The sequence below is a fragment of the Planococcus citri genome, chromosome 2 (assembly GCF_950023065.1).
Source record: "Planococcus citri chromosome 2, ihPlaCitr1.1, whole genome shotgun sequence".
Taxonomy (NCBI): domain Eukaryota; kingdom Metazoa; phylum Arthropoda; class Insecta; order Hemiptera; family Pseudococcidae; genus Planococcus; species Planococcus citri.
In genome coordinates, this window is record NC_088678.1 from 62,319,558 (window position 1) to 62,334,429 (window position 14,872).

Genomic DNA, 14,872 nt, shown 5'->3' on the forward strand with positions numbered 1-14,872 from the left:
CAAGTACTTCTTCGGAACTGAAAAAGATCGCTAAAGACTTGTCTGTTATAAAAGGCGAACTCCGATCCGAGACAGAAGCTCGTGTTGCAGAATACACTAATCTAACATACGAGTTAGACCGAATCAAAGAAACGATTAATAGAAGGACGCCAATCAGAAACACTTTTACAAGATCATTGGGAATTGACGCGAAGTCAGTGAAGAATGCTGGTGTATTTTTCGCCGATGAGCAACGTCATTTTCCTCACCAGTTTATAAAAGACTTCGAGTATTATTTCGGCGAGATGAATGTAATCGAGGCCCACAAACTTTTGGCTTTTAAAGGGGTCATTTTGACCAAAACACGTGCGCAGTTTAAAGAAACGGTAATCGGAGTTAACTCGTTCGATGAAGTTAAACAACGATTTCTCGATTTTTATTGGGACATAAAAGCCCAAAACGAGGCGATGAAATGTTGTCGTAGTATGAAATTTGCGGACAATGTCAAGGTTATGACCGCTCAGATGGAGAGATGGGCTAGAACCCTTAGCTATCGACGCTACAGCTACGATGAGGAGATTATAGACTTGCTTATTGGTAAAGCTCCGATGCGATACCGTGGAATATTGCACCAGGAAGGTCAGTCGATCGATCAATTCATCGATAAGCTCAGAGCTTTATCGCAAATTGACATTGAGTCCGATAATGACGTTCATAATTAGTAATAATCAAATTAGTCTAAAAAATGCCAAATTTTACTCGTGAAGTATTTATGTACTTATAAAATTTCGACTCAAGGTCATTTTCTCGAATCCGAATTTCCGAACGAACATTTCCCAAAATACCTACGTAAAAAAATATAGAATTGGATTTATTTAGACATTTGAACGAATGACCATTCAATTAGAATAATTGAAATTTTCAGAAATCAACTTTCACAAATTCTGGAAAATAAAAGACATCGCGAATAAATTTGAAGTTTATATGAGAAAGTTGAACTAAACGAGCACGAAATCAAAATCTGAATTTTGTTACTCAAGATGGTCCTGAAAACAATTTTAAAAAATTTGGGAAAATTAAATTGAAAACATTTGAGTTCTTGAAAAAGTTTGATCTGCAGTGGAAAAGCCAATCTAAAGTGTAGATGTAGAAAAGCCAACCTCAAATCGATAAAATGACTACACTAATGATCATAGAAGTAAAAAGTCGAAATTTCAAATGCACTTCCTAAATCTAAGAAATCAGGAAAAAATTGAAAATTTTCAAAAATCAAATAAATTCTGGAAAAACGAAAAATAACGCAAATTAATGAAAAGTTATAAATGTTGAAATCTAAAATGGGTCATTCCACGTCAATTGAACCAAGAAGTGGAAGAGGGTTCGGCGATTTTTTTGAAATTTTTACTGTGGAAAGACCCTCTGAAGGGATGACCAATGGTGCAAATCGCAGCCCTCTAGCCCATTTTTAAAGGCAGCCAGGGGGTGTCCAAGTTTTCAGTGAACCTAAAATATCATCCATTTCAGCAGTGGATTACTCGATAATCCGATACTTACCAAAATGGAACATTTTCCCATTGGTAGGGGCTTTGAAAGGTTTTTTGGTGATATCATAAAAATTAGTGTTGCCACTTTTTTTCGTACAAAAAATTAGCTAAAAAAGTTTCGAAACGTAGTTTTCATATCGTTTCGACTCTGAAAAATTCTGAAAAAAATATATTAAGTATGGATAACTTTTCATGTTGAACAACATGGTGAAGTTGACCCATTTGACCCCTATTTGTACGTATCTGTTGTAAAAGTTGAAAAAACCCTTTCACTCGATAAAATGAACTCCTCACAAAAAAGTCAAAATTCGAAAAGATTCAAAAAATGAACGGATTTTCATTTTTTTGTTGTGAGTGTAATTTTCATCAACTTTTTCTACCTCAGAAAGTGGTCAAAATAAGACAACTGAATAAATTTAAACTTTTTTTGATGTTTGAATTTGAAAATTGAATTTTTTCCAATTTCGACTTTTTTGTGAGGAGTTTATTTTATCGAGTGAAAGGGTTTTTTCAACTTTTACAACAGATACGTAAAAATAGAGGTCAAATGGGTCAACTTCACCTATCAAAACTTTTTTTCATGTTTTAAATCAAAAAATCGCAATTTTTTCGTAAACTTTCAATTTTTTAAAATCAACTTTGCAACATGGTACCATCCCAATTTTTTTTATATGTTGTTCAGCATGAAAAGTTGTCCATAATATGTTTTTTTCAGAATTTTTCAGAGTCGGAACGATATGAAAACTACGTTTCGAAACTTTTTGAGCTAATTTTTTGTACGAAAAAAAGTGACAACACTAATTTTTAGGATATCACTAAAAAGCCTTTTAAAACCCTTAATTATTGGAAAATATTCCATTTTGGTAGGTATCGCGGTTATCGAGTAATCCACTGCTGAAATGGATGATATTTTAGGTTCACTGATAACTTTGACACCCCCTAGCAGCCATTAAAATGGGGCTAGACGGCTGCGATTTGCACCATTGGTCATCCCTTCGGAAGGTCTTTCCACAGGAAAAATTACAAAAAATCGCCCAACCCCCCTACCACTTCTTGGTCTAATTGACGTAGAATTACCCAAATTCGAAATACCCTAATCTTTAAAAAATCAGATCTGCGAAAAAAAAATTGAAAATTTGGAAAATCTATCGTATGTTAAATTAATTGTGTGGAAAATATCGCAAATTGGTAGGAATAAAATTAAACAATAATGTGCACAAAGAAAAAGTCGAAATTTCAAATTAAAAAAATATATTAGATCTGCAATTCGGGATTTTTAAATTCGTGGTGAAAGCAATTGGAAAAATGGTCATTCGCGGAATTTTGAGTTTCGGGAAAACGGTATTTTTTTTTCAATTGAAAAAATTCAAACTTCAATGTAGTCATATGGATTCGAATAAACAAGCCAAAAATTTTGAACCTTCCAACTTTTAGAGATCTGAGTTCCACTACTGATACTTTCATTTTTGTTCTCAATTTTTCAATTAATCTTGTTTAGGATTTACAACTACCCTTCAACCTTTGAAAGCCAAAAAAAATGTATTCAAGGGTTCCAATAACGTCTAAATACATATGAATCCGCACATTAATCATGTCCACATAACTTTAGTAGTTTATTTCAAGATTTATTTGTTTTGTTTTTTAAGATTTCCAGAGTTGACGTTTTTTCCATTATTGTATAATTTTTTTATTCTTTCATCAATATTGACTTTTTGCCACGTTACTCTGATTAAAATTTTTTTCTTTTCAAAAATTTCAAGTAATCTCAGCATATTAATCAATTAATCATATTCACATTACTTTAATATTTTAAGATTTGTTTCTTTTGTTACGTAAGTATTAAGATTTTTCTTGAGTTACGTTTTTTCTATTATTAGGTATACATAAGTGTTATAAGTTGTATATTCTTCTTTTCTGGATTTTGACCTTCTGCCACATTACTCTGACACAAAATTTTTTCTTTTCAAAAATTTGAAGTTATTTCAGCACATTAATCATATTTACATTACTTTAATATTTTAAGATTTGTTTTTCTAGAGTGACATTTTTTCCATTATTAGGTATGTACTTGTATACGTAAATTATGTTTTTTTTTCTTATTTTCTGGATTTTGACCTTCTGCCACGTTACTCTGGTATACATTTTTTTTTTCAAATATTTCAAGTCAACTGAATCGCACATTAATCATAAGTAATAAGTATTCACCTTACTTTATTGATATTTTACGATTTATTTCTTTTGTTAAATTTGAGATTTCTGGAGTGACGTTTTTTCATTATTATATAGGTACCTACCTACCTAAGTTTTTTATTCTCTTTTTCTTGAATTTGATCTTTTGCTACGTTATGGTTACATATTCCGATTTTTTAAAAATTCCACTTGCGCTAGTAATCATTTTTTAAAAACTCTATTCAAAGGACCATTAAATCATTAAAAGGGGAGAGGGGGCTCATGCGTTGTTATAATTCATTGCGAGTGTATGCGAGTGAACAATTAGCATCGACATAATCAGTAATAACTCATAAACAACTAATTTCAAAATTTCCCACATGAAATACAAATTTCTGCTATTGTATTGGGCCAGTTTGGTTTTCAAGAGAGGCGTCTAAAATCGTCATGAGACTTTATTTTACTCAAAATGGACTTTTTAGTGATAATACGAGTATAACTTAAAATTTTGACATTTTACAGTGAATTTGTATTTTTTTAAATTTTTGAAAATTCAGGGGCCCACCAAAGCCCGAATAAAAATAAAAAATAGGGAATTATTTTCTCACTAGAGGTCACCACTTAGGGTATTGGGAGGGGAGAATCCCAAATTTGAAAATAAGGACCACCCTAATGTATAGTACCTATGGCCTCAATCGAAAAATGTTTGAAACAAAAGTTATACATCTAAGTCTTGCAAACATTTTAGTTACTATGAAAAATTTTGATCCTAGCCCTCCTTCCCCTTCCAATTTCAAAAATGAGCTCGCAAAAACATTCGAACTCTGTTTAATGTGATTTTCATCTAAACTACACCAAAGTATATACCTTATTCAAGATGATAAAAATAAAAGTTGTTCAGAATCAATAGAGAAACACGTACACCGGAGGCCCTTGCTGGAGATTGAAAGTTTGGTGTCTGCTTGGACAGCTTAAACATTTTGTCGTGAATACAAAACGCACTCCCCTCCGCATACGTCCCAGGACCAATTGAATTACCTACGTCTTCAACACTTTCATATTTTGACACGTGTAGTCAAAATGGGAGGGGTGAACATTTGGTGCATGTACATTTTATTTCTTTGGATATGACCAACTTTTATTCTTCTGAATATGTTCTACATTTGGTGTAGTCTTTATAAAAATCATACAAAACTGAGCTTGAGGTTTTTGCGGGACTACTTCGTGAAAATGGAGGGTGGGAGGGCTCAGATCGAAATTTTTAATGGTAACTGAAATGTTTGTAAGACTCAATGGTACAACTTATGTTTCGAAAATTTTTCAATACAGGTCATAGATATGTAGATACAAAAATAGCACTATTTTTTTGAAAAGGAGGGCGTTATCTCATGAAGGGGGGGGGGCTCAAAAAAAGGCCATACCGGCTAATATATTTTTTTAATATTTACTAGATTAAAATTAAGTCATAAAATCACTTATAAACTTGAAATCGCTCGGAATCTCCCTAAGAGCCTGTACTAACGAACAGTGAAAATCAATTTGGGCTACTGAAAATTCAGTTGTGGCCTATTCATCTTCTGTTCAACGAATTTTTTCACATCTGAGCCAATTTCCAGGTTTGTACACTGAGTTTGTTTTTTTTTATTGTTTGAATTTTTCAAAATTACACTTCTGACGTCCTCCTGGAAATCGAAGAGTTGCCACAAACTCGATTTTTAGCTTTTTAAATTGATTTCCACGCTTTTTGGAGGTATCAAAAATCACGCCGGAGGGTCCAGATTGGCCGGAAAATGATGAACTTCGGTTCGGGGGGACTTGGTGTTAGTATCTGAATGGATTTTCATAATTTTTGCTGAATGAATTATCACTTTTTTTTTTGAATCACAAGGACTAAATTATTGAAACTTGTTCAATTTTGGATTTTCAAAAATTCAAAAAATCAAATTGAGGGTGGACCCCTCGAGAGGTTCATTTGTTAGGTTACCTACTAACCTTGAGTAATTCAAACAGTGGTACGTTAGTCGGATCGTTTGGATCTAGTTGGACAGTCTTCAACCATTGTTTCAAAACCGACGTGTCTGATTGATTTTTTGTCGTGCTTTCGGTAGTCTGCCTAATTTTAAAACATCGTAAGTACATCGTTATTATTAAGTACATTGAAACCAAACATAATACATAAATATCAACTGACTCGCCTTCTCGCATTGATTTTATTAAAGTAATACTCCGGCGGTGACAAGACTCGTTCATTATTGGCAGCCCATGCTGTCTTGCATGTAATACAGGCAGTTGTATAACAACAGGTCATTTTATCATCATCTGAAAACAATTTGAATGGAACTCCAGAACCCACACCCGAATGTCTGACTCCAATTCCCACTTCGTCTGTGCTGCTAAATTCGTATTTTTCCAATGGTACGTTTTCCAGGGTAGCCCCACTAAAATAAAAATGACATTCGAATTCACTCCAAAAAAATTGATGTGATGAGTATTGACACTTACTTACCTATGAGGAATCGGTAAAAAGATTTCCGCCAAAGGATGTTCGCTAAAAATGCCTTTGCTGGGTACACCATCGCAAAATATTTGTATTGATAGTGTAGCCGGCCACTCTTGAACGCGAATGGAAAACTTCTGGTTGAAAACACAGCTAAAATGTCGTTCCATAGTTTGAGGAGATGATTTGCAAACTTCGTGTCCGTTGTAGAATATACGAAACCAGATTCGACTTCTGCTTATCAACGATCTACGCTGAATTTCCCTGTATGAAAAAATTGCTTACTGATGATGATGGAGAAATTAAATGAATTTTCAATCTGTTGCTGATTGGTAACTGAGATGCTCACATAGAATTGGTTAATTCATTATCGCTCGTAATTTCCTGCTGAGTTAACGAAACAACGAAAGTTTGTTCTTCTGGCGCTGGCATACTCTCAGATACATCCTCCACAGCTTTCTCGTGGATAGCTTTCAAATCTAGAGCAGTGCTGCTGGCAGAATCACGTCTATTTTCACGATCGCCTTCTATTGATGCGTAATTTTCAGACAGGTTTTCTTCGTCGTAATTTTGCGTTTCTTTCATTTCTTCGAGTGTTTCTTCTACGTGACTTGAGATCCAAAAAAAAAAACAACAACAACATTGAAATTATGAATTGAGAGTTATGTTATGCCTCAAGGTGTAGGTAGGGTGGGTTGTGTTCCAATTATCGAGTTTTAGTGGACACTAGCAAAAAATGATGGTCAGATGACCTCAGTAAGATGCAAGAAAAATTTCAAATTTTTGGTCAACTTTTGACCCCCCTCCCCTCAACTTGAACTCATTTTGAAAATTTAAAAAATTGTTCAATTCTAATTTTACTATCTTAAGGAAAAATGATTACATAATTATCAAATTTTGAAGGAAAAAGACTATTTTGAGAACTCTTGCATCTGGCAAAAATTAACTTTGGACTTTTCTGATGGTCTGAAAGCGATCAAATGCAAGTATTACAGGTGCCAAAAGACCACCTAAACTGACAAAAAATTTCAAACTAAATTGAAATAATTTCAAATTTTGAAACCCTTGAGCTCGATCAAGGGGGGGGGGTTAAATGTCGACCAAAAAAAATTTCAACTTTTTTGCATCTTATTTAGATCATTCGGCCATAATTTTTTGCTAGAGCCCATTTAAATTTGAAAAACGTTGAAAAACGACCCACCCTATAGAGTGACCTGTCCATCTACCAACCTACCTCTTTATTTCATTCTGCCATTCTTGGGTCGAATGGACGTGATCTGATTTCAGTATGACTAGTTTAACATTAGAAGATGTGTATCCTTGCAATGCTCGCATACGTTTCAAATCCTTCCACGTTGACAGCAAATTCATTATTAACGCGTTGTCATTTTTTCCTTCCAAAATACGCTGTTTTCTAATTTCTTGAATTTGAATTTTGTACCTATGGGATGTATGTACATAGTACATAACTTGTATTGGAATCCAAATGAAGAAATGTTGCCTCTTACTTACAGGCTTTAGTTAAAGTTATCTATTTTACTCGAGACTTACTTGGTCAACCTTTCTTTATGCACAGCTATCATGTCAGCGTTACGTTCAGTTGACATTATTTTAATCAAATTATCTCTGGCAGTTCTTAACGCTCGTAATTTTGAAATCAGTCTTTTGGTTATGGCTGCCTCTAATCGATACTCGTATTGCTCGTAAAGTCGACACAGTTTATTGGCCAATACGTGTTCGCGACAAAATAAAGGATGGTGAGTAAAAGCTATGTCTTTAATTTCTAACTCCAACACATAGCATTGATCTCCACTGATGAATATGCTGCATAAGTCTTGGGTTTCTTGTCCGAATAAAATTGCCTGCAAATAATCAGAAGATTATTGATATGTGAGTTTCACTGAATTTTAAGGAATTTCTGGTACCTAAGTACCTTGTTATGGTATTTTCATGATTTTTTTTTTTTTTCGTTGAGTGCATTGATTTTTGTGGTATTTGCTCCTTTTTGAAGGAACTTTGCCATTTTGTCACATTTTTACCAATTTTTAGCCATTTTAAAAAATTTTACTCTTTTTTTTGGCAATTTTGATTTTTTTTCATATTTTTTCAGTAAGATAATTTTCAAAGTTTTTTTCATCATCTCATCAATTTTTTCCATTTTCAACAATTTTGGTAACGATTTTGCCATTTTAAACATTGGTGACTGAGACCCTTTCAGCGAATGAATTACAATTTTTACTGCTGTTGGATGTAAAAGTCTCATTTTTGGCCAAGATTGTCGAAATGTTTCGTTTTTTGTTTTTTAAAAAAATTGTCGAAAAGCCCTTTTTTTTCTTCAAAATTGCTAATAAAAGTTGAGTTTTTTGTCCAAATTACCTAAAATAGCCTGTTTTTTTAAACCAAAATTTCTAAAAAATTACTGTTGGATGTCAAAATTACCGAAAAGGGTCCTGTTTTTTGTGAAACTAGTCAAGGAGACCTATTTTTGTCAATATTGTTGAAAAATTTTCAGTTTTTGTAAAAACTGTCAAAATATTCTGTTTTTTGCAAAAAATGTCAGAAAAATATTTTTTTCTCAAAATTGTCAAAAAGTTGTAATTTTTGATGGCAAAATTTCTGAGAAATTCCTACTTTTTTGCTAAAACTGTTGAAAGGAATTGATTGTTTCTTTACCTAGCTTTATTTTTCGAAATTGCAACTTGAAAGTACATACCTACTGTTTTTGCAGAAATTGCCCAAAAGGTTTTGTTTTCCAAAATTCTCGAAAAAATTCTCTGTTTTCTGACAAAAATGCCGAGCAATTTTAGTGTAGGTCTCGTTTTTTGTCAACGTAGGCAAAAAGGCCCAGTTTGGTCACAATCTTAGGAGAGTGCTTAAAATTATCAGAAATTCTGTTTATTGAAGTCTTGTTTTTTTTTTTTTTCAAAAATCGTCAAGAAAATACTGACTTTTTTGCTGAAATTGTCAAGAAAAAGATCCTTTGCCAAAATTTTCCAAATGTTTCGATCTTTGTCAAAATTTCAAAAAAAATCTGTTTTTATCCAAAATTGCTGAAAAGGTTCTGTTTTTTTTAAGTTGTCAGAAAGTCCTGTTTGTTTCGGGATTGCCAAATAAAAGTCTTGTTTTTTGCCAAAATTGCCCAATACTTGAATTTTGTTTGTTTAGGTGTCTTTTTTTTTTTTACATAAGTTGACCTACTTACTGGTTCAAAATGGATTAAAGCTTGGTCACTGTCGTTAGTTTCGTTGAGATTTAAAGGATGATAGGCGATCATTTCCAACGGCAATGGTAATTGTTCAAGTTGGCCGTCTTCTCCGAACCAATTCCTGCGGTGAGAATTGATAAATTTGGTAAAAATAACGAAAACTTTGAGATGAGTAACCCTTGAAGTTAGCTATGTAAATTCAAACCTGTTATTTTCGTTATACAGTCTTTGATGCATTCTTGTCATGTTGGTTGCTTTTACTTTCGGACGACTGGGTACAAAAAAACCTTCGTCTTTTACGATTCGTGTTGCTTTATTTTCGTTCTGCTGTCTTTGCAATTCGGCTTGAAAAAATTGAAATATTTACAGATGAAAAATGATGGAGTGTTTTTTTTTTATAAGGAAAAAAAAGATGCAATTAAATGTGGCCCTTACTAGGTTCTAGTGTGGTGTAGAAAAGGACATCCTTCATTTTATTTTTTCGCTGCTCGTCATCGGTCAATTGGGCGGTTTTGAATTCGACTGGTTCCATTATGGTTTCTTTCAAACCCAAGTAATCGGCTGCTAAGATTTTGATACCGTCTTCGTTTCCATTATTCAAGAGGGCAACGTTTTCAGTTTCTGATCATTGGAAATAGGAGTGAAAAAAATAAATGGAGTATAATTATTATTTTTTTAACGTAATGCTTGGAAATAGTCGCGAATCGCAGCCATCTTACCTTTTCTGGGCGAATTCAAAGCAGATTCGGATGAAGTATTCTCCTCAGGTGATTTCCATACTTTGGTAAAAAATTCAATGCTTGTCTCATATCTGATATCCTACAAAACAAAGCACCCATTAGTGTTCTATGAATTGAATCCGGTTGGAATTTTTGTATCAGAAAAAAAATTCAAGTTGGCCTTTTGTAGATATTGATTTGAAATGTCGAATGAATGTTGTAGAATTATTCAAAAGTGGCCTTGTGACCTATCAAAATGGGTTATAATTTTGCGAGAAATTCGAGTGTTTTGATGAAAATGTTTTTTGAGCATTTATGAAGAATTTGAGCCCTAAATTGGGTCATGATTTTTTCAATTTTTGAGAAAGTGTCATGCGATCGTATTGAAAAATGGGTTAAAATTTATCGAGAAATTTAAATCATTTTTACAGAAATTTTTTTGAGCACTTTTGAAGAACTTTGAACTATTCAGGGTTATAGAAGTAAGTGTCATGCGACCTATCAAAATGGGTTAAAATTTCGTGGGAAATTCAAATATTTCAACAAAAATGTTTTTTGAACATTTAAAAAACAGTTTGAGCTAAAAATTGAATCATGATTTTTGAAATAATGGAAATAGTGTAATGTAACCTATCAAAATGGGTTAAAATTTCGCGAGAAATTCAAATATTTCAGCGAAAATATTTTTTGAACGAAAAAATGAGTTTTGAGTTGAAAATTGAGTCGTGATTTTTGAAATGATGGAAATAGTGTCATGCGACCTATCAAAATGGGTTAAAATTTCGCGAGAATTCTAAATATTTCCATGAAAATGTGTTTTGAGCATTTTAAGAAAATTTTAAGCCCAAAATTGGGTCATGATTTTTAAGATTATTGAAGAAGTATCTTGCCAACTCAAAATTATAGTTGAATTTTTGGTAAAAATTTTAAGCCCAAAATTGGGTCATGATTTTTAAGATTATTGAAGAAGTATCTTGCCAACTCAAAATTATAGTTGAATTTTTGGTAAAAAATTAGAGATTTCTATCCAGACCTATTTTGAGCCCAAGTAGGCTCATGATTTTTGGGATTTAATGAATGTCAGTGTCGCAAGAATTGCAAATATTCAAGCGTAAGCGAATGTTTATTGATCAGTTTTGAAAGATTTTTGAGCTCTGAATTGTGTAACGATTTGTTGAAAAAGTATCGTGCGACTTATTAAAATTGATTGGTATTTCAGGAGAAAATCAGAAATTTCCATCAAAACTACTTTCGAACATTGTTTGAAAAATTTCCAGTCCAAGTAAATTTTTCAGATGATAAGGAAGAAAAAGTATTATGCGAGCCATCAAAATGAAGTCACATTATTGAGAGAACTAAGAATTGAAAATGGAGTCAACAAAATGATTTTGCTGACCAAGTGCCCGACATTTGAATTTGACGTTTCCAAGAAAATATTATAATCAGATCTACATACATTTTCTCTAATTTACTCAATTTCAGATTCAAAATGTTTCCATAACACTGGAAAAAATACTTAGATGGATAATCAATACTCGATTTCAGGGTCAAAATTCTTCAGAAATGATCAAAACTTGGTCATGGTTTTCAGGATACTTGAAAAAGTAGGTAACATGTTACAAATCAGAATTAGTTAAAATTTCGTAAGAAATTCAAGTGTCTCGACAACAATTTTTTTTTGAGCATAGCTGAAGAATTTGAGTCATTATTTTCGAGATTTTTTAAAAAGCGCCATTAGACCTAACAAAATAAGCCCAAATTAGGAAAATTTTCATGAAATCTTTTTTTGAGCATTTTTGCAACATTTTGAAGCCAAAACTGGGGGTTTTGATTTTCGGAATTATTATCTAAAAAAAATATCAGGGAACTTTTGAAGTTTGTCCCGTAGGGAGAAAATTCCAAAAATTCGAAAAAGGAGTTGCCAAAGTACCTAGTTTTATTAAACAATTTTCTGGAATTTGGAATTTTCTAGAGACATTTAGAAATGGTACAATTGGATTATGACATCGAATTTCCTTTTTACGAGTATGTGGCTTATTTTGATTGGCTGTTTGACTCTTCGAGGAATTGACTCAATTTTGAGCTCAAAATTCTTCAACGATGCTCGAAGAAAGTTTCGATAAACAAATGAGTATTTGAATTTTTCTTGAAATCCTCACAATTTTGATAAGTTACATGACAATTTTTCAAAAATCGCCGAAATCGTGACCGAATTTCTGCTAAAAATTCATCAGAACTCAGAAGTGCTCGAAAATTTTTTTGGTCGAAGTATTCGAAATTCTCGTGCAATTTTAGCCCATTTTGATCAATCGCGTGATATTTTATGATATATTTTCGATGATTACCTATTTCAAAAGATATGACCCAGTTTTGGGCTCTAAATTCTTCACTAAAGGCTTGAAAGACATTTTCATTGATTCTTGCTTAAAGTCAACCCACTTCGCATGACTTTGACATTCGATAGTGCTGTACTGTGCTAGCCATTTTTTTTTCGAAATTTCGATTCAACTTTGTATGTTTTACCTGTTCATGCTGCATTTCTTTCAACTTTCCGTTCGCGTCTTCTGTTCCGGTGTTTTCTTGTTTCTTTTGTAATTTCGATTTCGCGTGTCTTTCCAAAGCTTCTTTGACGTCGGCTTCCTCCTTCAGCAACTACGAGTGCATTTACAGGTAAAAATAAAAAATCATCTTCCTGGTTTTGTGCTTACAGATTCATCGTTATACGATCACAAATTTGTACGAAGGAAATTTTATTCTTATCGCGTCCATTTCACGTGGACACTCCGTACATATTTTAGGTTATTTGACTCACCATATCTGTTATGCGGCCTAGTAAAGCATTTTTGCTGGAAGTTTTCTGAATATATTTCAATCCTTTTTGGGTAGATACTGCTGAAACGCCAGCTCTCTCCTGAAATTATCCTCTAAAATTATACCTGAGGTGATCAAGTAGGTACCTCATATACTTACACAGCTACATAAGTAGGTACTTACTTACTTTTACGATATTGATCCTATCTTTGAGTTTTTCTCGATAAGATCGAGTGTCAGATTGCGAAGTGATGCTTCTGCCATCGGCTAATGTGTCGACCGATGGTCTTCTGCTTCCTCTGCTATGTCGAGTTTTCAAGCTTTCCTTATCGTCTGTTTCCGCTTGTGTCATTATCTCTTCCTATAACAGTAAAAAATAGATAGGTATTCGTAAGATTTAATTCCTAATTGGTAGTATTGACTGTCATCTCCGTTAATTCTCTGAGTAAGCTTAGCTTACGCAAAATAAAGACGCTGCCGTCGCTCGTACTTTGGCTGTGGTTTTGGACGATGGTTGCTCCAAGTCGAGTTTCTTTTCACCAATCACAGAAGTCGATTGCTCAAAATTTGATGTCGTTGTCGTGTGTTTGCTGCCGCTGATCATGTTCATCTCCTCAATGCCATCTGCACCTAAGCTAGCCACTGTGGTCACTGCCGGCGTTGTTGATTCATTTTGTAAAGAAATGGTTTCTATTTCTTCCTCCTAAACAGCGTTTGAAATTTTACAATATCCAAGTCAAAATCAAATCACAACCACACAAAAACTAAAGTTCAGGTACCTATAATTAGTACTTACCCATTCATTATTATCAATCTGATTCAACATCGCCATGGTGGTCGGCGTCTCATTAAAAACAACAACAAAAACAACGATACGCTAGTACTGAAATCTCCTTTCAACTGATTTACTGTTGATTTGATGCATTACGAATACCTTACGTACTTATATTGGTGATATACGCTAGGTAGCAATAATAGCTGAAAAAATACGCTTGTTTTAAACGTTGCGTTGCTTAGCTACGCGGAAGCTAACACTGGTACTCCTGTATGTCGTGGTGTAGCCAAATCAACCACTACACCCTTCTATATCATGTATAATATGTGTACCGAGGGCTGTCAGAGCCCGTCAAGAGCCAACGCCTTGTAAAAATTTTCATTTTCCAATTTTGAATTTTGGGGGCCCAAATTTGATTTTTTAAATTTTAAAACAAGAAACAAATTGGCTCGAGAGATGATCGAAATTAAAAGGAAATATTTGAATCATTCAAATGATGCAAATAATAACCCACAGTATTCTAGTGGTCGAACAAAAAATGCTACTACGACGAATTGCCTATCTTCAAAACAAAGAGGCAAACTTGATTCAAAATTTCCAGATTTTTTTCAACATTTTTTAAAACTCATTACCTACCTAGAAAACAGCTGAACCGATTTCGATGAAACTTGAAATCTAACTAGGCCTGCACGATTCCTACAAAGTACTAATACCACCCTCAATTTTTGGCGAATCATTCGTGAATGAATTGATCAATTTTTTGAAAGAACCATTCGCCAACGAATAGATCAATTCTTTAATTTATGAATCAATTCGTTCGCGAATGATTCATCAAAAATTGAGTAAATGAATCGGTTCGTTCGCGAACGTGTTACTTATACAAACCAATTCGTTCGCGAATTATTTATCAAAAATTGAGTAAATGAATCGATTCGTTCGCGAACGAATCACTTATGCGAATTGCAAACCAATTCGTTCGCGAATGATTCATCAAAAATTGAGTAAATGAATGGATTCGTTCGCGAACGAATCACTGATGCAAACCAATTCGTTCGCGAATGATTCATCAAAAATTGAGTGGATGAACCGATTCGTTCGCGAACGAGTCACTTATACGAATCAATTCGTTCGCGAATGATTCACCTAGAAATTTAAAATTCTGAAAAAATTTCC

At 33.4% G+C, this 14,872-nt stretch overlaps 2 protein-coding genes across 2 annotated transcripts in view; both read right to left on the bottom strand.

Moving 5' to 3' along the window:
• The window catches only part of Cc2d2a (Coiled-coil and C2 domain containing 2A), a 45,112-nt gene extending 35,600 nt beyond the window's left edge, over positions 1-9,512 (bottom strand). The window contains exons 1-7 of the mRNA XM_065347960.1: positions 9,392-9,512; positions 7,741-8,051; positions 7,424-7,630; positions 6,539-6,799; positions 6,199-6,453; positions 5,888-6,130; positions 5,685-5,805 (exon numbers count right to left, since the gene is read on the bottom strand). Coding sequence (XP_065204032.1) covers positions 5,685-5,805; positions 5,888-6,130; positions 6,199-6,453; positions 6,539-6,799; positions 7,424-7,630; positions 7,741-8,051; positions 9,392-9,463 — 1,470 coding nt within the window. The 5' untranslated portion in view covers positions 9,464-9,512. The remainder of the gene's footprint in view (positions 1-5,684; positions 5,806-5,887; positions 6,131-6,198; positions 6,454-6,538; positions 6,800-7,423; positions 7,631-7,740; positions 8,052-9,391) is intronic.
• Positions 9,513-9,577: 65 nt separating this feature from the next.
• LOC135836949 (uncharacterized) lies at positions 9,578-13,279 on the bottom strand. Its single transcript, XM_065352039.1, has 6 exons — positions 13,112-13,279; positions 12,926-13,024; positions 12,637-12,765; positions 10,114-10,213; positions 9,830-10,015; positions 9,578-9,738 (listed from the first exon to the last, which is right to left on the bottom strand). The coding sequence occupies exons 1-6, from the start codon at positions 13,274-13,276 to the stop codon at positions 9,584-9,586; spliced, it is 834 nt and encodes a 277-aa protein (XP_065208111.1). The 5' UTR covers positions 13,277-13,279; the 3' UTR covers positions 9,578-9,583.
• Positions 13,280-14,872: the final 1,593 nt, after the last annotated feature.

Excerpts from the sequence above, each read along its gene's own strand:
- LOC135836949 (XM_065352039.1), bottom strand. The coding sequence starts at position 13,276 with ATGACACAAGCGGAAACAGACGATAAGGAAAGCTTGAAAACTCGACAT. Across the intron at positions 13,025-13,111 it reads ATAGGATCAATATCGTAAAA|GAGAGAGCTGGCGTTTCAGC; the intron begins GTAAGTAAGTAC and ends GGATAATTTCAG. Across the intron at positions 9,739-9,829 it reads CTACACCACACTAGAACCTA|CCGAATTGCAAAGACAGCAG; the intron begins GTAAGGGCCACA and ends AATTTTTTCAAG.